At 41.2% G+C, this 19,004-nt stretch overlaps 4 protein-coding genes across 5 annotated transcripts; 3 read left to right on the top strand and 1 right to left on the bottom strand.

Annotated features, from left to right (window-relative positions):
• The first annotated feature begins 1,111 nt into the window (after positions 1-1,111).
• Positions 1,112-1,702, top strand: LOC135604997 (putative ripening-related protein 1). The gene has a single exon (XM_065094663.1). It carries the CDS (start codon positions 1,139-1,141, stop codon positions 1,700-1,702), a length of 564 nt encoding a protein of 187 aa, XP_064950735.1. The 5' UTR covers positions 1,112-1,138.
• Positions 1,703-4,988: 3,286 nt separating this feature from the next.
• Positions 4,989-9,491, bottom strand: LOC135605672 (CDT1-like protein a, chloroplastic). Of its 2 annotated transcripts, none has more exons than XM_065096032.1 (9): positions 9,332-9,491; positions 8,823-9,081; positions 8,674-8,743; positions 8,480-8,599; positions 8,177-8,408; positions 6,425-7,120; positions 5,536-5,737; positions 5,354-5,444; positions 4,989-5,185 (listed from the first exon to the last, which is right to left on the bottom strand). In XM_065096032.1, the coding sequence occupies exons 2-9, from the start codon at positions 9,064-9,066 to the stop codon at positions 5,128-5,130; spliced, it is 1,713 nt and encodes a 570-aa protein (XP_064952104.1). In that variant the 5' UTR covers positions 9,067-9,081; positions 9,332-9,491; the 3' UTR covers positions 4,989-5,127. The 2 variants fall into 2 exon arrangements, with proteins under 2 accessions (XP_064952104.1, XP_064952105.1); XM_065096033.1 differs by having other exon boundaries at positions 8,823-9,096; positions 9,332-9,480.
• An 812-nt stretch (positions 9,492-10,303) lies between these two features.
• Positions 10,304-11,479, top strand: LOC103975851 (aquaporin TIP3-1-like). The gene is made up of 3 exons (XM_009390956.3): positions 10,304-10,557; positions 10,630-10,877; positions 10,962-11,479. The coding sequence occupies exons 1-3, from the start codon at positions 10,425-10,427 to the stop codon at positions 11,343-11,345; spliced, it is 765 nt and encodes a 254-aa protein (XP_009389231.2). The 5' UTR covers positions 10,304-10,424; the 3' UTR covers positions 11,346-11,479.
• Positions 11,480-14,426: 2,947 nt separating this feature from the next.
• On the top strand, positions 14,427-18,297 carry LOC135604996 (alpha-galactosidase-like). Its single transcript, XM_065094662.1, has 15 exons — positions 14,427-14,574; positions 14,838-14,896; positions 15,236-15,292; positions 15,416-15,450; positions 15,575-15,678; positions 15,922-15,997; positions 16,075-16,133; positions 16,245-16,310; positions 16,701-16,784; positions 16,882-16,946; positions 17,038-17,120; positions 17,197-17,287; positions 17,394-17,446; positions 17,725-17,871; positions 17,969-18,297. Exons 1-15 carry the CDS (start codon positions 14,444-14,446, stop codon positions 18,053-18,055), a joined length of 1,197 nt encoding a protein of 398 aa, XP_064950734.1. The 5' UTR covers positions 14,427-14,443; the 3' UTR covers positions 18,056-18,297.
• The last annotated feature ends 707 nt before the right edge of the window (positions 18,298-19,004 follow it).

The raw sequence follows: 19,004 nt of genomic DNA, 5'->3' as shown, positions 1-19,004 counted from the left end.
ATCCTCACCACCTCCCGTCACGTTGGTCATCGAACTGTTCCCTGCCTCCTTCCTTATTAGGTCATCCCTCACCTATCGTGCCCACACTATCTCAGCCCTCACCTTCGTCATCGTCTTTGCTCTCGTCCTTGTCTGTCATTATCGTCGTACTGCTAAGGCCACACCACCCTCATCAACCTCCTTCCCCTCCATTGAGGTCAACGAGCACTATGGAGGCAAGGGCCTGGGCAATGTGGGCATGATCGACAGGGCTCGGGCAAGGGAATGGATGGTGCCACCTATTCGAACGGGAGACTAGATGATGAACCATGCGAGGGAGGAGGGTGCGGAAGCCGCACCGAGGCTGCCTCCTTCCCCTTAATCTCCTTCTCCTCCGCTAAGGTCGACGATCGACGAGAGGGAGGGGAGGGCATAAAGAAAGGTGAAAAGGGTCTTGTGGGGCAATGGCAATGGGGCCTCTTTGGTTGGACGAAGGCAATGAGCAACCGACTAGTTGAAAATCCTCAAAAAGTATATTGTTTTTAGGAAAATCATCCAAGAAACTTTCTACTTTATTGATATAAATACGCGTGATCGGTAGTGTGATGATGAATAAAGAATAAAAAGATTAAAACGATGCTAATGGTCTCCGATAGCATACTTATTCTAGTTTACTCACCATGAATGAATAGGATCTAAGCTTAAAGAAGCCGTGAATCCCCTATAGTTATGGTCGTCATGGCAGCCAACCGTCCGCTCACATTAATGTTGGAACTTATAGAACAAGTGGTTAGAAATTAGAATATAATTTAGATTTGATAGGTAAAGTTTGTTGTTATCTATCAGATTATAGTTTGAGCTTTTCTTTAATTAGAAACTTGGATGTCGAAGGAGGTTCTTGTTGCATAATCCTATTGTCTTATATTAGATGTTATCAATGTAATGTCGGAATGCATGGCAGATAAAACCGAGATCAGATTTAATAGAAAATTGAGTTTTGCCTCTTTTTCTCCACTAATCTCTTCCCTCTTCTATCCAGTTTAATATTGCAGAACCTTTGATTGGTTCTAACAAGCAGTCTATATATAGCTATCAATCCACATTCAAACCAAAGATCGATCCTTTGGAGCAGTTCTTACTCACAAGGAGTAAGCGAGAGATGGCCAAATCTTCACTGCTGCTTATGACGATACTGCTACTTGTAGCTCTCATGAATCTCTATCATGCAAGCTCACACCGTCAACTGGCTAGTTGCCATCCCAGCGGACACCTACCGGGCAGGCCCGGCCACTGCGACCCGGGCTACAGCTCTGATTGCTGCGAGGCCGGCAAGTCGTACCCGCAGTACCGCTGTTCGCCACCCATCACCGGACACACCCATGCGAAGCTGACCGTCAACTGCTTCGAGGAGAACTGCGACGGAGGTGGCCCGTCGGAGTGCGACAATAGTTACCACAGTGACAAGGAGATGGTGGTCGCGCTGTCCACCGGGTGGTACGCCGGTGGAAGCCGCTGCCATCAGATGATTAGGATCCACGCTAATGGGAGGTCTGTTCTTGCCAAGGTGGTGGACGAGTGCGACTCGGTGAATGGATGTGATGACGAGCATGACTTCCAGCCGCCTTGTCCGAACAACGTTGTGGATGGTTCCCCTGCCGTGTGGAAAGCGCTGGGGATCTCCACAGACGTGGGACTCTATCACGTCACCTGGTCTGATGCGTGAGCAAGCAATAGTCTACTCGCTCTATATAAGTAAGCGTATTATCAATCAGGCACGTACGTGACTTTGGACATCTGTGTGTTCGACCTTTAAATAATCAAAACTATTAAGTTTGAAGGCTAAATTGTCATCCTCCGGAAAGAGATGCTGTTATGCTTTACCTGATAAGAAAGCATCTAAGACACTATTTATCACTATCTACAAAGACTTTGGACTCATCGCCCGTAAGTGTTCTCGCATACGTTGTCAGTTTTCAGAAATGATAATAGAACTAAGATTTCTTCGAATAAATGCCTATGAAAGATCATCACCAAACATAAGTCAACGTATTTAATATTTTGGTGGTGTGCAAAAACAGGGCAGATGAAACATCATCGTATCTGTCAACTGCAAATCATCAACGACAATCACTCCTTCGATGTATAATTTATGGACTCGACAACAAATATTTTCATGTAAATTCCATCAAGTATTAGGATGCTATGTTAGAAAGCATGGTCGTGTAGCATCATTGAAGAGTTGATCTGCAATACGCGAAACAGAGAAACAAAGGGATCGAGTTTGAATGCAGCTGTTAAAACTCACGTATGCTATCAGAAGGCTCGGAAGAAGATGCACAGAAGAAGGCCGCACGCACAGAAGCTTATAGGGCATCTGATGATCATGGAGGATAGCACCCCGAGAAGAATTGTGGAATGGTGGTATACTTGAGGTGGCCATGGGCTCCAGATATACCGGGATCGATCGCCTAGAATATACAGATAGCTGGGACGAAACTGGCAGAGGAGAATATGCCACTCTTGCATGGATACGTTAGTGGAGCTCGATGTCGACGAGGAGATGAGATGATCCCACAGAATATGCTCCATGAGTACATGCGGTCTCTTAGCCAGAAGGCTTATTCTGCATCATCTGAAGCTTGTTTACTGTAGCTCATAGATTAGTTTAATGTCCTCAATCTGGCTCTCAAGTGCATTAATTCATTTGCTTATGTATAGCATCAAAGGCCAAATATCATGATCCATATCAGATCTTGGTTAGGCTACACAGAGGTTCTTAGTAGATCCATGGCAAAGTTCATGTCTAGCTTAGGACAGATACTGAAGCTGGAATTCTTGGACTTGTCAAGCAATGAGCTCGGTGACCATATTCTTCACCGTGTGTGGAAATAGAAAGCAGCAAATCCTTGTGCCTGTAATCAAGAGAGTTTTATCAAGCAGTTGTGGGCCTGTGGCACGTGCCACCCTCCTCAATACAGTTGCATTGAAGGGTGAGGGTTCAGAACAGAGAAGCAGCAGAAGAACAGTGGAATCAAAGAAGCCATAATGGCCTTTCTACGGTTCATCTGTTCTCCTGATCCTAAGACGGCAGCAGCGGTAGAAGAAGCAGAGACACTGCTACTCGCAATTCCTTCTCGAGTTTTGTTCTTTAGAATGAACTCTTTTTTTTTTTTTTTCTTTGTAAGATCACTTCCTACGTTTGCTCGGGAAGAACAGTCGAGTAGAACTTGATTGATGGTTTAGAAGAGCATTCAACGAAAGAAACAGACAGTAATCAAGGAGAAATATACAAAGAGAAACTTCTGGCTCAAAACATCAGCATCGATGAGCTGCCATGAGTTCGTTCACCCTTTTGCTGCATCAAGCTCCGCTTCCTTTCATTCCAACCCAGCGACAGAAAACCAGAAACAGGCTTTCGAAAGGCCGTCAAACCACTCATTACTACTGCAACACTTCCCTATATACATCACTCATAGCTACAAAAGACAAACCAGAAGCTACAGGGACAGGAAGCCGGAGGAGCTGCAACCGTCGTCGAAGTTGAGGGCATAGCTGAAAGGGTCATAGTGGAAGCTGAAGCGCTGCTTGCTCTCCCTTGCTTTCCCCAGCTGCCTCCTTATCTCTGCCCTGAGCCGCCAGTAAAGGCTTCTAAACCTCCTCTTCCCTCCTGCCAGCGCCACCCCAGCCTCTCCCAAGGTTGCCGCCACTGCTCCAACGGCCACAGCCATCCCCGCCACCTCACAGACCAGCAAATGGAATAAGATTCTTCAACCTCTGAGGGACGTAAGAGAACACCCCACTGCTAAGAGTTGTCTCGCCCGACTCAATCCTTTTCTAAGTAGAGAGAGCGGGAGGGGGGGAGGGAGGTGAGGTAAAAAGAGGCTTGTTGGATAACTCTGAGGGTATAGTGGACGTTGCAGAGCTATATAGGACAGACAAGGGCGGGGGAGATGCTCGCTTTTGATCTCTCTTTTGCTTTGTTTAAGATTCTGGGTCCGCCGTGTTATGGAATATGGCGAGGTTTTGGTCATCACATGGATAAAGGAAGATGAGCGCTGCAGTGCTACAGTTGGTCATATTGTAGCTTCTTGCTCTTACTTCTCCCATACCTATGTGTGATTTAGATCAATGTTTGTCACGATCACATGGTTGAGATAAAGACTCGCATGGATTAAAGAAATAGCTAAGTAGCTGCTGCTACCTGCTTAAACTATACATTTCTGTCTGAGAGATGCAAGTGGAATGTCGAGCCTTATCGACTAATATTTTCAAAGCCTCAGAGTACTTTGATTCGATCACTTTGTAGGGGCTACATTGCCTCGGGGGTCCCTAAATTCCACTTTTTAATGCGGGTATTGACAGTGGTGGAGGCAGAGATGCTGTCCCTTCTCGGCCTCCGAGCATCTGAAAACCATTTCATTTGCCCACTGTTTCCTCTGCTGCTGGAAATCATCACTCGCCAGCGATTCCTCTACTGCTATAAATCATCATAAAACCATTTTACTCAAGGATTGTGTTCGTGCCTCAGTAAAGTCGAAGCAGAATTTACTTCGCTTGGCCTACAGCCAACCTTTCCTCAGTGTCCTCAGTTCACTTTGCTCTCCTTTTTCTCTCCCATTATATTAACTATTATTAAAGGTCAGCTGATGAGAAGGATCAGGCCATCATCCCACTCATGCCCTCACAGTTCCCAGTTTTTATGGACACGTTTGTGGTCCATAAAACCTTTTAAGAGTCTGGAGAAAAAGCTTGAAAAAAGAAAAACTGATCCGCGTCCTGCACGAGGAACACCTATATTCTTAAATTAGTTTTTTCTATTTTAAGATGAATATCTGATGTTGTTCCAACATTTATAGTCATTATGTGAACAGCTGTACCATGCAAACTTGCATTGCTCGACAAATAAAATGAAACAGATCTCATGGCACTTCAATAATCAAAGAGACAGAAAAAAGACATCCAACTTTTTTCTGTTAATAGTCACAGGCTATTAACAGAAAAAGCATTCATAAGAGAAAAAGAAGACTGATTGATTAGAAAAAAGCATAAAACAGAAACTTTTAACACTTACAGGTGTTCTTTTCAACTTTGTGCACTCATAATTGGCAATTAGACTAAATCAAGTAACTCTTACAAGAAAAGAAAATCTCACAAAGCTTCTAGTAGCTTAGCACGTAAGGCTTCTCGATCTGATGTTTGCTCGATACTGCAAAATTAACAAAAATGATATGAATAGAAAACATAGCACTGCATAAAAGGAAAGTGCTTCACTGGATTTCTAACTCAGGTAACATTGAGTTTAGATTGTCCAGAGATCTAATGGAAATTCTTGCAAGAAAACATAATTCGAATGACTTGGTTAGAAATAACTTGCCGATAAAAATGCTGGCCATTAGATGCATCCTTCTTAGAAATCCAATCTGGAAGTAGACGTTCTAATAAACTCAAGTGCTCCTCTGCTTCTCCTGCCATGCAAACACATTAGAATAGTTAACCATCTGGCATGAAAAAAAGAAAGATTCCAATATAAGAATAGGTTGTCAAAAAAAATCATACTGGTCTCCTCAATTTCCAAGTTATTAGAAAGTATTTTGTGCAAAAGCTCCTCCTTTGTGATTATTGAACAGTTGATGGACCGAGAAATGAAGCAGATTGCATCAAATGTTTCTGACAAACCAGCTAGCATCTCATTGTGCTTCCTATCTCCCATTTGGACCAACTTGTAATCCTTAGAATTTGCAGCTGTTAGATTATGTACCTATAATTATATATCAGAAGTCAATTTATTATGTAATATCAAACAAACTACATTGACTGATTAAAAGACTGAACCTGATGCTCACGAATGCCTGATTTGCAAAACAAGAATGTGACCGTAATTAAAAGAAAGAATGTTATAAAAGGGTTATAAAAGAATGTGGTCGTAATTAAAAGAAAGAATGTTACAAAAGGGTTTGCAACAATGATACTAAGTCATTGCTATGTCATGGTATAACGTTAAAATCTTGATAGATATATATCATCACCAAGTATCGCACAAGTTCGCATATCATATAGAAGGCTACAAACTAATCAAAACATGCATCAACCTATGTCAGTCAGTGTCACTCCATGTGGATGTCAATGAAAACAAAATTTCGTGCAAGAATGATATGTGACACTTAAGTAGCAACATATATAACCAACATCTTCGAACTTGATGATAAACAAGTTTTTAGAATCTTAAATGTAAGCACCTCTATGGAATGCACATTCAGCACAATGCTATCACTTAATTTGGAGGCAACATTTTACATACTGAGGCAATAAGTTATGAGTCAAGCTACACAAAACCTAGAAATTTCAGGCCATATGCAATTACTAATAAAGACACACGAACAAGAACATAAGACGAGACTAACATTACTGCACATTGGCCACATCATAATCACTACAATAAACATACCATGTCTACCAGATGGGTACGGGATTTTCCAGTTTCTTCTTCCCAAATATAACTTCTAGTAGATGGAGCTTCATGTGAAGAATGTTCAGCAACCATGCATTTCTGAGATGTATTGATAACTGAACCTTTGACAGTTTCCTCCATGTTTGTAGAGTAAATAAGCGACCTACGAGCTGACGTAGTCAATCTGGCTTCATCAACTGACTCTTCACTTTCGGTAGTCAACTTTTCATGAGGAGTTGGAACTGGTCTTTTGGGTGTCTGCTGAGCTGGAGTGTCTGTCATCTCGCCTAATTGTAAAGCACCTTTCACAGGTGTGCTTTCAAAATACTGGAAAATCGTGGGGCTATCTGAATTAGAGGTCATATCAGCAGATGAATTTTTGGCCAAACCAGAAGAAAGGCTATCAAACTTTGGGGGGCTACTGCCCTCCTTGGCCGCATCACAACTGCTTGTAGATTTAAACGAAACTGAAGCAGCAAGTACTTGAGTTGTATGAGTTTCTGATATGACACCTTTTTTAGAAAATTGCCTTTTAAATGATGATGGTAAGAGAGAAGAATTTGACAAGAATCCAAGCTCAGCAGAAATTTCTCGTGGTTCAATGCAAGAATTCTCAGGTAATAATTCTAGAGGCAGACTATGGCTTCTTTGATTGAATGGCTCTGGTAGCTTGGCCTCAGGGATATCAGTACCCTATTATCCAGACAACCAAGGAAAAACATAAGTTCTTGAAGAAACCATGTAAGTGAAAGTTCAGCAAAAGGACCATTTACCTTCTGTGAAATTCTGGAATAGCTTAATCTACTAACAACAACAACAACAATAATAATGATGATGCAACCAAGTGGTTAAAGAACGCAATGTTTAGATAACAAAATTTTCCATTCTTGACAATTGAAAATTGTGAAGAAAAAATCAGAAAGTAAATGATCTAATCGTCAAACTATCAAATCTGCAGGGGATACAAAAAGGCCGCCAACTAGTGGTGTTGCTGCACTGGAAACATATGTGTTGATCCTCAGGCTTACGTGCTTCAAGATTGTCATCACTTATTCTAATTTCCTGTCTTTATGCAGGTGTGTACTATGCAATTATTTTTTTCCTCATCACAAAATCCATAATTAGTGCTGACAATTAATTAACACATCAATCATACAAAGGCTCATCAGGAATTGTATGCAGAGCCACTAGATCAAATAGATAGGAAGACATATTCAATTTTAACATCATAAAAATGCATTGCAGACATAGAAGTGAGAACTGAAACGATTTTATCAAATACTTCTAAAAAGATCAACAAATTGATACAAGAATTCTACTAAAATATCCAAGTCATATTAAGCACATATACCAACTCAATTACAAAACGCATTATACCAAACCTATGGTACTTCAATCACCTCCAACAAGTATGACACATAATCCATTTTAACATATAATATTGACTGTATGAACCCTGCTTCAGAGTTATAATATTCATTTTTAATCAAGTATAAGCAGTAAAATGATCTATTATATAATACAATATCTTTCAATTAACTCTTCCATAAAGCATATCATCTAAAAACTACAAAACCACAAGAAATTTTCTCAACCTTTTGCAAGAAAAAACAAGTGAAATTTTCAATTTACAGCATTTAGAAGTCAAATACCAAAGAATTTAATAGAAAACAATAAACAATTGCTTTCAGTAACCCTCATTTGTTCAGATAACAACTAGGCCTGGATTAAAGCATCATGGAAGAATACCTCTGGATGTGTAATGAAGAAATCCAAGAGCCTTGCACGAAAGGTTTTGCATAAAGCGACGGATGCAGATTGGCAGGAATGTGAATTATGATCCGCAACCTCTTTTAGTAGAGTAATCTTCATATCTGGAATGACTAATAAGCTCTCCTTGTCATGTACAAGTATCTTTTCTGTCTGAATTGCTTCAGGGAAGATATATTTCATCTGTGCAATATGGCTGTATAGAATCTTCCTGGCAAAAGAGAAGCCATATGAATGAGTAAAACAATGTTTCTTCAAATGCTTAACATAACATTCTAGTACCTCTTCGTCAAGACCTCCACCTGTGTGCAAATGTTGCGAAAAGTTGGCAACAACTTACGCAACCCAAGCAACCTTGTAGAAGTCTCTAATCGACTAAATAGTTCAGCCAAAATCTGGTAACTGTTATTAAAGGCATGCGATCACTACTGGTTGCAAAAAAAAATAAAATAAGGATGTAATATCATGTAACACACTTCTCTGGAAGTTCATCTGATTTATGTTCCTTCTTTTGTCCATGCGAAAGACCATTTTGTTCGACTGGCTCTGAGACCAAAGAATTTGTATCAGAAAGCGAGTCAAAATTTTACAAACTTGAAAAAAAAAGCAGATTGGTCACCATCACCTTCATTTCTTAAATCTTCAGCAAGTTGTTTCCTAGAAAGAGAAGAAATTACTCTTGCTTTGCTGCTCCACTCAGGTTTCTCAGGTGTTGGAGTTGCAAGGCTACTTCCAAGTCCTTGCTTTTGATCAATTTTCATGTCTTCAAGAGATTCGCTATCCGAATCTTTCTTGTTTGACATCACAGGCAGTGTCACCCCAGACCCCAAGTTAGTAGGAGTGTTCATCTTGCATCCTTCATGCTCCATAAGTTTTAATTAACTCTGCAAAAATTTCAACTAACAGGAATAGTCAAATGTAGAGCTATTTGATGCAGCCACACGCCCTCATGTGAGAACAAACTCATTTGAACCACAACAGATCAAGATTGCTTCAAATAATCCAAAATTTAAACCACGTGACATGCACAAAGCAATACAAATACGCAAGAAATGAGCTAACAAATCTAGCGGTGCCTGGGATACCCAAATACTATAAGGTATAAAGAGAAGATTAAGGTCGACTATACCAAACCTGAAGATGCGGAGAAAAACTAGGGTCAGGAATCAAGATCCGATGTGGAGAACAAACAGAAGCGGTAGATCTCGGACGGCCCGCAGAACTCGCGACGGATCGAGCGGAGAGAACGAGACGAGAGCGAGGACTTCGACGGGAGAGGTAGGGTTTCTTCGACAGCTAGAGAAAGGAGCGACCGCGGAGAAGATATAATGTTACGACCTATGGCAAATCTCACGTGTAGAATTTACGGTCAAGGAATTTTACGAGTAGGCCCCACATCAAATACCACAGCATCTTCGCACGACACCTCATCACGTAAGGATTTCGCGTTAGTCCTAGACGTGAGAAAGACCATTAAGGCAAAATAGCCGTTCGAAAAGAGGCATCTCTTCGGCTTTTGGAACACGGGGGCATCCAACCCGGTAATTCAAATTTTAAGCGATATGGGCCTGGGCCTGGGCCTGTGCTTGGAATACCAACTTGATCACACATAATGCACGAAATCAAAAGCAATATTGTTTCAAACCGATCTTGATGTGAATTGATATCTTTTGGTGCATGGCTGGTTTTGCTGACAAGTGCAAGTCCTTGGCCACTCCACTTCCTGTGGAAACTGTGCTTCTCCTTTACTACACGAGAGGCGACACGCACTGGTAGAGCAGCTCTCACATTTTATCATCGTAATTGGCAATGATCTTTGCAAAACCAATGCAAACTGGATAAGGTCATGTATCCACTCCTCAATCCATAGATATACCACTGTTACATAAAGCCAATTTTTGGGGAAGGCAACGCTGATCTCCGGAACATCGAGTTCTTCCCCTGCATGCAGGAAGCACGCACCGAGCGTCACGACTCGAAGATAAGAAGATAAAGAAGCCACCAGACTGCACTGCACTATGAGCAGGTTTTGGCCACCTCAACACTACCCTCAACGTGCCACTCCTCTCGGTAACCTTCTTCCCACGTGTCCCCTCACTCCTCGTTTGGAACCCTCTTCTCGGCACGATCCTCATCCTTTTCTCCTCGGCAATTCCCCGTTCAGAACGTCTATCGGTACCGGGAAGAAAGAGGAAGGGCTGATTGAGAGTTAGATTGAGCTGCAGCCATGCCACCTCGCAGGTTCGCCTTCGGTCGCGCGGAAGATGCCGTTCACCCGGACACCATGCGTGCGGCACTCTCCGAGTTCATCGCCACGGCTCTCTTTGTCTTCGCCGCCGAAGGCTCCGTTCTCTCCCTCGGTAAGTAGATCACATGCGTTGTACGCACATGCGTGCGTGTCGTTACCAAGGGTAGAGGCTAATTGGTCGCAGGAAAGCTCTACAAGGACACCTCCACCGCCGGAGGGCTTGTGGTGGTGGCCATAGCCCACGCTCTGGCTTTATCTGTCGCGGTCTCCGTCGCCTTCAACATTTCCGGCGGCCATGTCAACCCTGCTGTCACACTCGGCGCCCTTGTCGGCGGCCGGATCTCTCTCATACTGGCGGTCTTCTACTGGGTGGCTCAGCTACTCGGCGCTGTCGTCGCCGCTCTCCTCCTCAGGCTGGCAACCGGTGGCATGGTAAGGAACGCTTGCAATCCACTGTAACATGTCATTTGTTTGTTTATGGTGAGGTTGTTCGGTGTATGTTTTTTCGACATGCAGAGACCGCTGGGATTCGGGGTGGCGTCGGGCGTCAGCGAGGGGCACGCAGTCCTGCTGGAGATCGTAATGACGTTCGGGCTCGTCTACACCGTGTACGCGACGGCGATCGATCCCAGGAGAGGCCATCTCGGCATCATCGCGCCTCTCGCCATCGGCTTCATCCTGGGCGCCAACATCCTTGCCGGCGGGCCATTCGACGGCGCCGCGATGAATCCCGCGCGGGCCTTCGGACCGGCAGTCGTCGGCTGGAGGTGGAAGAGCCACTGGGTGTACTGGGTTGGCCCCTTGGTAGGAGCAGCTCTTGCAGGGCTTATCTATGAGTTCCTTGTGATCCCGGCTGAGACTCCCCGCACTCACCAGCCCTTGGCTCCCGAGGACTACTAACTTCTCTAGCCCTACCTGTTTCTTCTCCTCTCACGTTCTTTGTTGTTGAGTGTTCGCTCTGTAGTACAGTATTGTAATCAACTGCCGAACTCTTTGAATGGTTTATAATTAAATAAAAGTTGTGGTGTCTTTAATCTATGTATGTAAATGTTGGCTGGAAATTTGAATGCCTGGTCGTGGAATGGTGATTTGAAGTCCTCGTGGGTGTTGCTCCTCGTATCAGACAATGATCTCGGATGGCAACTCACAGCTCAGATATGAAAACAAAAGACGGCAGCTTGGTTTTTGATCTCGTACATATATACACTTCCGACTGTGCATTAGATGAAATGATTCTACAAATAGGTGGAATTTCTTCTCGGATCAGATAATCCAGAGTAAATCTCTACAGGATTGGAAACAGAGTCTACATGCAGAAATCACAACATAAGATGAGTATTATACCTTTTGTTTTCTCCTTTTATGACATAGGGTGGAGGTTGGTGACGGAGTAATCATACAAGGATCACGTACGTTTGATTTGTTCGACCATCACTCATCACTGATATTGGGCGATATTATAATTAAATTTTGATGAATCATAAATCTAAATTTTCACTATCTTATTATCATAAAATTTAAATTATAGATAGTATTACCATCGTCCTAGATGATATTATTATCCTAAGGATATTATTGTCAAAAAAATATCGATAAAATAATATTTATACTTGTCAATTGACTCTGGCCTAATGGTATCAATCTCCTAGGCCTGGTTTAGGCCACTAGCATGACCTTTTAGTAGGCTCATTTTGATCATGCTTGAAGTGAAAAAGTTTTTTATGATAAGCGGACCCTATTTCAACTCAATATTAATTTAAAATGATCTTAATCAAAATCTTGACTCATCGATTCATTTTTTAAACTTTTAGCTCATACCATGACTCACGTGATTAGCTAGTATATCACTTATGATTAGCAGGTTGAGGTGAGAAGAAAGCTTAATGTCATATCGAGGATCTATCAATTATGACACCTCTTTTAGAAGAAATATCATTAGTAAGTAGCATTCATGAGACTTCATTAGATTGCTTTTGAATTCCTTTTGACTCTTGATCTTATTGAAAATTTTATCGATACGTGATAAGTTGAGACCACAGCCCTAAGTTACTTAGTATAGGTCAACCAATGATGACATCATATGCTAACAAAATATTGCCTTTATATATACCTCATATGGTTTGTGAGTTGAGATAAGAGTTGCTAAAGATATTTTAGCTTAGAGTTGAACCTCTAAGACTTGACATGGTTGAATCATTAAATTATTATTACATTTTGCTTTGGTACCCTTTACGTGTTAACAATAGCGTAAATGATAAGGATGTCGATTATATGGAGGATTAAACATGATTATCGACACTACATCGACTTGGAATTTTTGGCAACTCAACACGTTGACCAAATGGTCCACTAGTTTCATGTAGTTTTACGAGAAATCTAAGGTTTGAATCCACTCACTTCTAACATTGAGACTTACAATAAGGGTTGACGATGGACCTATAGGTTTGGCTCTAAATTCTCAACATGTCAAATAGCTAGATCTACTTTAACACGTGAGACGCATCCACCTAGGTGAAAAAAATAAAATAAAATTGAAGCACCTGACATATCCCAAATGTCTCATTGTAACAATAAAACATTTGAAGCGTTTAATGAATTCCAAAGCATCTCATTTGTATGTGATGCATTACCTAGGGCAAAAAAGTATTTACTGCATTTGATACATCTCAAAGCATCTCATTTGTGTGTTATATCGATCTAAGATAAGAAAACATATGAAATATTCGATGTATCTCAAAATATTTCATTGACATATGAGGTATCGATTCATGATAAAACATAATTGAAGCATTTGATGCATCCCAAATCATCATGTTTGCATGTAATATGCCTATCAAGCATAAAAGGTTTAACGTACATCTTATTTATATGCTAAGCATTCATGTAGGGCGAAAACAATAACAATAATCAAGATCCCCAAAATATACACATCTTCTATCCTTGAATTAAAAATGAGAGGAGATACATGGACATTTTCTATTTTAAAATTATTTTTAGGTCCAATCTTTATATACTCAACTGTCTTTATTTATTTTATAGTGACAGTACTCGATAAATGGACTTGTCAGGATCAATTTCATTCGGTTGAATCGACAACCAAATTTGCTCAATGAATACTAAAATTTATAATCATTTATAGAAACAATATATAGCAGATATGGATTCAAATTTTATAGAAACAATATACAACATATATGGAGTCAAATTTTATGTAGTTAATATGATGGTGTTTACTTAATTTGTTCATTGCCATATTCATATTTATTTTTCTTTCCCAATTAATCTCTTCGTGGAAATCTAAAACCACTTTTTCTTCTATCTTTTTTTTTTCTTTCACCCACCAACTAAAGATAGTCATAGCGATAATGGTAGAAACGGAAGCTGTTAATAATGATGACTATGAAGATTACAACAACAACAACGATAATGACATTCGAAATACCGATGATAGTGGTGGAAATAGTGATAGTAATTATAGTAATGAATAATGATAACAATAGTAATAACACTAAAAATATATGAGTGGTGATAGCGATAATTGTTATGGAAAATTAATGATGACGATGACGAGAACAACGTCGGGAATTGTGATGACCAAATGATGGTGGCGACGATAATTAATCGTCTTCGATTGCACTGTGATGATGCATTTATTACAGCATATCACTGTTTATCCTAACGAATACATTCTTTCCCTTCCCACCAATCTGGATAAGTCCGTAACATACATTGCATACGATTCGGGGAGCTGGTTTGAGCTAATTAGGTGTACCCCTTGACGCGACGCCGAGGTACGTCACCCACCTTGACTACGGTCGCTACCGCCGTGGCGGGTCCCACGCCATCCGTCGCACTTCATTGGTGGAACAGGTCATCGACGAACTGCACCTTTCTCTCTTCGCCCACTCCTCTCTCCATACGTTGATGCTGTATAAATATCGGTGTATGGTGACTTTGGGTTGGATATCAGGATGGCTCGAGCTGGAGGTGAGGCAACGATGACAACTCTCCTGCTCTTCGTCTTGCTTCCGATGATCGTATCGGAAGGCAGAGTCACGAAACGTGGGGCATCGGCGGTGGAGAGGAGAAGCGTGTTGGACGATGGCCTCGGCCGGACTCCTCCCATGGGGTAATTATCTTCTCCTGCAACAGTGCTTCATAGGCAAACCTTGTTATCTATTCACGTGGGAGTTTTTGTTGTAGGAACGTTCATGTTCTTCTTTTATGAGTATTGTTCCTCAAAAGAGAAAACAAATCATCCTTTTTCTTCCGTAGAACATTGTTGTTTGTTCTTTACACTTCACGTGAATCATTTTTGCTCTATCTTTGAAGCAACAAATTGACTTTGTGCATATATGTGATACCGATACTGATCTGAAAAAACTGGATCAGGTGGAACAGCTGGAACCATTTCCAATGCAACATCAACGAGCAGACCATCAGAGAAACTGGTACCACTCGTCTCTCTTCTTCTCTTCGTGTTTTAGGTTTTGTTCATGTTGCTGTACCCACCCGACCTAATCCTTGGTATGATGCAAAGTCATTTGCAATAACGTCGGTGTGCTGTCCGGGGAATATTTAGTTGAGTCAACACGTGAAGGGACAGCAATACCGTCGTTGACCTGAGGATTATTAGATCATCATATTACACCAAAAGTCTTCGTCTTCTTCCCTTTTGCAACCCACCAGAAGTTACTGTCAAAAAGAAGATGACCAACTTGCGTTGCAGTCTACCAAACAAATCATGAAAACAGATGCTAAACTATGAAATGTTTTGCTGGCTTATGCAGCTGATGCACTGGTGAACACTGGACTTGCCAATCTGGGTTATCGATATGTCAACATAGGTCGTCTTCTCCTCTATCTCTATCCAACCTTATCGTTTTGATTGACTGATTCAGTGGGTAAATGGTTTAATTTACTGACTCGTTTTCCTGTTGTCGTGGTGGTGGTTTCTGGATCACTTTCAGATGACTGCTGGGCAGAACTCACCAGGGACTCTCAAGTGAGAATTATTTCCCATCTCATCTCCTTTCTCCTGCCACATGGATACTCATGAACTCAATTTCTGTATTCTATCACAAATTCCTGTTCTAATCCATGATGCTAACGCATTTGAGCTTTATCAGGGAAATTTAGTGCCAAAGAAGTCGACATTCCCCTCTGGCATTAAGGCGCTTGCAGATTACGTGCATGGAAAAGGGCTTAAGCTTGGAATCTACAGTGATGCAGGGTATTAATTTTATGGCATCAGACAAAGCTTAAATCATGTACCTTTCTGTGATGCAGGACTTATTTAATGAGTAGGCATTTGAGATATTATTAAATGCGTTATAGGATAGCCCTATAAAACTATGTAGCATCATAAATTTTACAATGCAACAAAGGGCTACATTCAGATGAATCTACCGGTAGTTCTTTGGAGATTTATTGTTCCAAGCAAACATAGATGTAGCCTAATGGTGAGAAATCTCAGGACGCTGACATGCAGCAAGACAATGCCCGGCTCCTTGGGACATGAAGAACAGGATGCAAAGACCTTTGCCGCCTGGGTATGCAATGGTTTCAACTACCTACTTTAACGTCTCAGCCATTTGGTATGTCTGCATTCTCATGGCTTCGATTTCAGGGGATCGATTACTTGAAGTATGACAACTGCAACGACCAGGGTATCAAACCAATTGAAAGGTAGCTATATGGTCAATGTCTAAAAAGAAGTTGGTTTCTATATCAAATGATCAGATTCCAGCAGGTGATCAAACTTATGAACTGGCATCTGAATTGTTCTTCGCAACGTAGGTACCCCAAGATGAGCAGAGCTCTAAAGAATAGTGGAAGGCCTATTTTCTTCTCTCTATGTGAATGGTAGGTTTGATTGCCCCAAAAGTTCATAAGAGCAGAATTCAACATGAGTTTTTATATTTATAGATTAATCTTAGCTAGGATACGAATGAGTGGATGGGATCATATTTGACTTGACAGCTAAAGCAGCAAAGCATTTCTGATTAGTTTCCTGTTCACATCAACCTGCACACAAAATTTGATAGACAAATTAGCAGTTAGATTCCTAATGGGCCATCATACTAACCACTGTGCCTGTGATGACACTGAAGCCATTTTTGTACCTCTTGTCTCGTGGATTTGAGTTTGCTTGCACTAAGCTGATTATTCCAGCGAATTTGGATCAAACAGTGCATCAGATGGAAATTAACAGAGAAATTTGACTTGTCTCTCTGCAAAAAAACTACATCACAGGGGTGTCGATGATCCAGCAACTTGGGCAAGCACTTTAGGACACAGTTGGAGAACAACAGAAGACATCTTCGACAAATGGGACAGGTTGAAGAGATTACCTGATCGAGATGTTTGTTTCAGAAGCTACATTAGATTTCTCTAATCTCGTTCAGAAACTTGTATTTTACCTGCAATATATTAGGATGATATCGCTTGCCGATCAGAACGATAGATGGGCAGCTTATGCAAAGCCTGGTGGCTGGAATGGTACTTCACCTTAACATTAATTCTTATGGTTGCAGTAGTGTTGTGAGCAATGACCAAAAGCATCTTCTCATATTTGTCTGAATGATGTTAGATCCGGACATGCTTGAAGTCGGAAATGGCGGGATGACAACAGAGGAGTATCGATCGCATTTTAGTATATGGGCATTGGCCAAGGTATTTACTCTCGATATGGGAAACATTTGCCTCCCATCATATCCTTCAGCTGCATTACTGATCTGCAATCTTTTAGGCTCCCTTGTTGATTGGATGTGATGTAAGATCAATTACCAAAGAAGCATACGATATACTGAGCAACCAAGAAGTCATTGCTGTTAATCAAGGTAAGAGCTTAATGAATGCTATTCCATTTGCCATTTCAAATAGGCTTCACAGCAATCAGTAGGACCATATAAAAGAGTTCTCATTCTGATTGGTCTCTGCCAACAGACTCACTTGGAGTTCAAGGGCGGAAGCTAGTTTTGGGACCCAATAATACAGAGGTTTGCTCCTTTCTTTATGCTGCAATCCTTTTACACGGAGACTTCATAAGTCTAATGCATCTGCGACAATGTCAACTACATCGACAAATTACTACTTTATATCTTTTGTTTTCTGTATCCTAAAGATCAAATTCTGGAAGAGTAGTTATCCAAACCCTAAGAAGAACTCTTCTGATTTAGACTGCATATAATGGAAGATGAAAATGTATCTCGGAGATAAGATCTTGAGAATTGATGTGATTCTTTCCTTACGTTGCAATTGTTGTCTGCTTGTGTAGGTTTGGGCGGGTGTACTCAGCGGCGGGAGGGTGGCTGTCGTCCTGTGGAACCGAGGAAGCTCAAGGGCAACGATCACAGCCCAATGGCCTAACATCGTCGGCATTGTGTCACCATCGGCTATTGTTAAAGCTCGTGATCTTTGGGCAGTAAGTATCGGATATATGTTGTTGTTCTATGATCTAAACATCTTCCAAATGTTGCTGGAAATTCTTACTGAGCTTCATGTTCTTGATTCATGTTCAGCATGCAGATATTGGCAATCTTCAAGGGCAAATCACCGTTACGGTGGACTCTCATGCTTGCAAGATGTACATTCTGACACTGCAGTAGAGCATTGTGCTCGTTGCCATGTAACACTTGGAGTTGGAGCACAAAGATGCAGAAGCCCGTTTCTTTCACATATTTCATGAACAAGCTTGCTATATTTTTCGATTCAGTGAAGACTACACCGTTGTGATTGATTAATGGCAAAAAAAAACAATTAAAACAGTATCTAGAATTCAAATTGTTTGCTCACGATGAAATGCATTACAATTAAATCTTAGCAATTACACCTTGTCCGATCTTCTCCATGACAACCACAGCATGAGCAGCCTTTCTCTATGGAGCAATAGCGTGAGACAAACTTCATTATGTTCCTTGAAGCATGATTTCTATGACAGTTTTAATAGCGTTCGCTGACCAAAGTATGAAACATATATAGATCATAACTCCTCACAGATCAAAACAACAACTCAAAGAAAATAGATTTGCAGAGAACCGTGCAAACAAAAAAGAAAACGAGAACTCGTAGCAGAATGTTACGGCAGCTCCTGAAGACTAATCGGAAAAGGCTTTTGAATAGAAACCAACCAAATTGATTTGAAGAACATCCTAATGCAGGTTGTGATCTTCGTTGTGGCCTACCCTTTGGTTTATAAAAGAGGCGTGCAATTGCAGTCTCATCAAATGGTTTGAAAGAGAAAGCAATCTGCCAGCTTATTGCATCGATAAAAAGTGGTCGACCCTTCTCAGATCACCTGCAGAGTGTTTACCTCAATAAAAACATCAAAACCTAGGACCACTTAGATCAGATATATCTTTATTGGCCAAAGTCTATGTTTGCTTTCCAACCAAGAGAATATTAGCAGAAGTTCTGCAAAGTGAGGACATTTACTCCAACTAATACCTCTGAAGGGCAAGTTACTTTTTTTGCTACTGGTGCTCAATGACAACTTTAGAGGATAATGGTCCAAACCTTGGAACCATCTTAAATTGTTCCTTATCAAAGGTTACTGAG

This window comes from Musa acuminata, chromosome BXJ2-2 (genome assembly GCF_036884655.1).
Source record: "Musa acuminata AAA Group cultivar baxijiao chromosome BXJ2-2, Cavendish_Baxijiao_AAA, whole genome shotgun sequence".
Lineage (NCBI taxonomy): Eukaryota > Viridiplantae > Streptophyta > Magnoliopsida > Zingiberales > Musaceae > Musa > Musa acuminata.
Note: the sequence above shows the minus strand (reverse complement) of the source record. Positions and strands in the feature narration are given on the sequence as shown.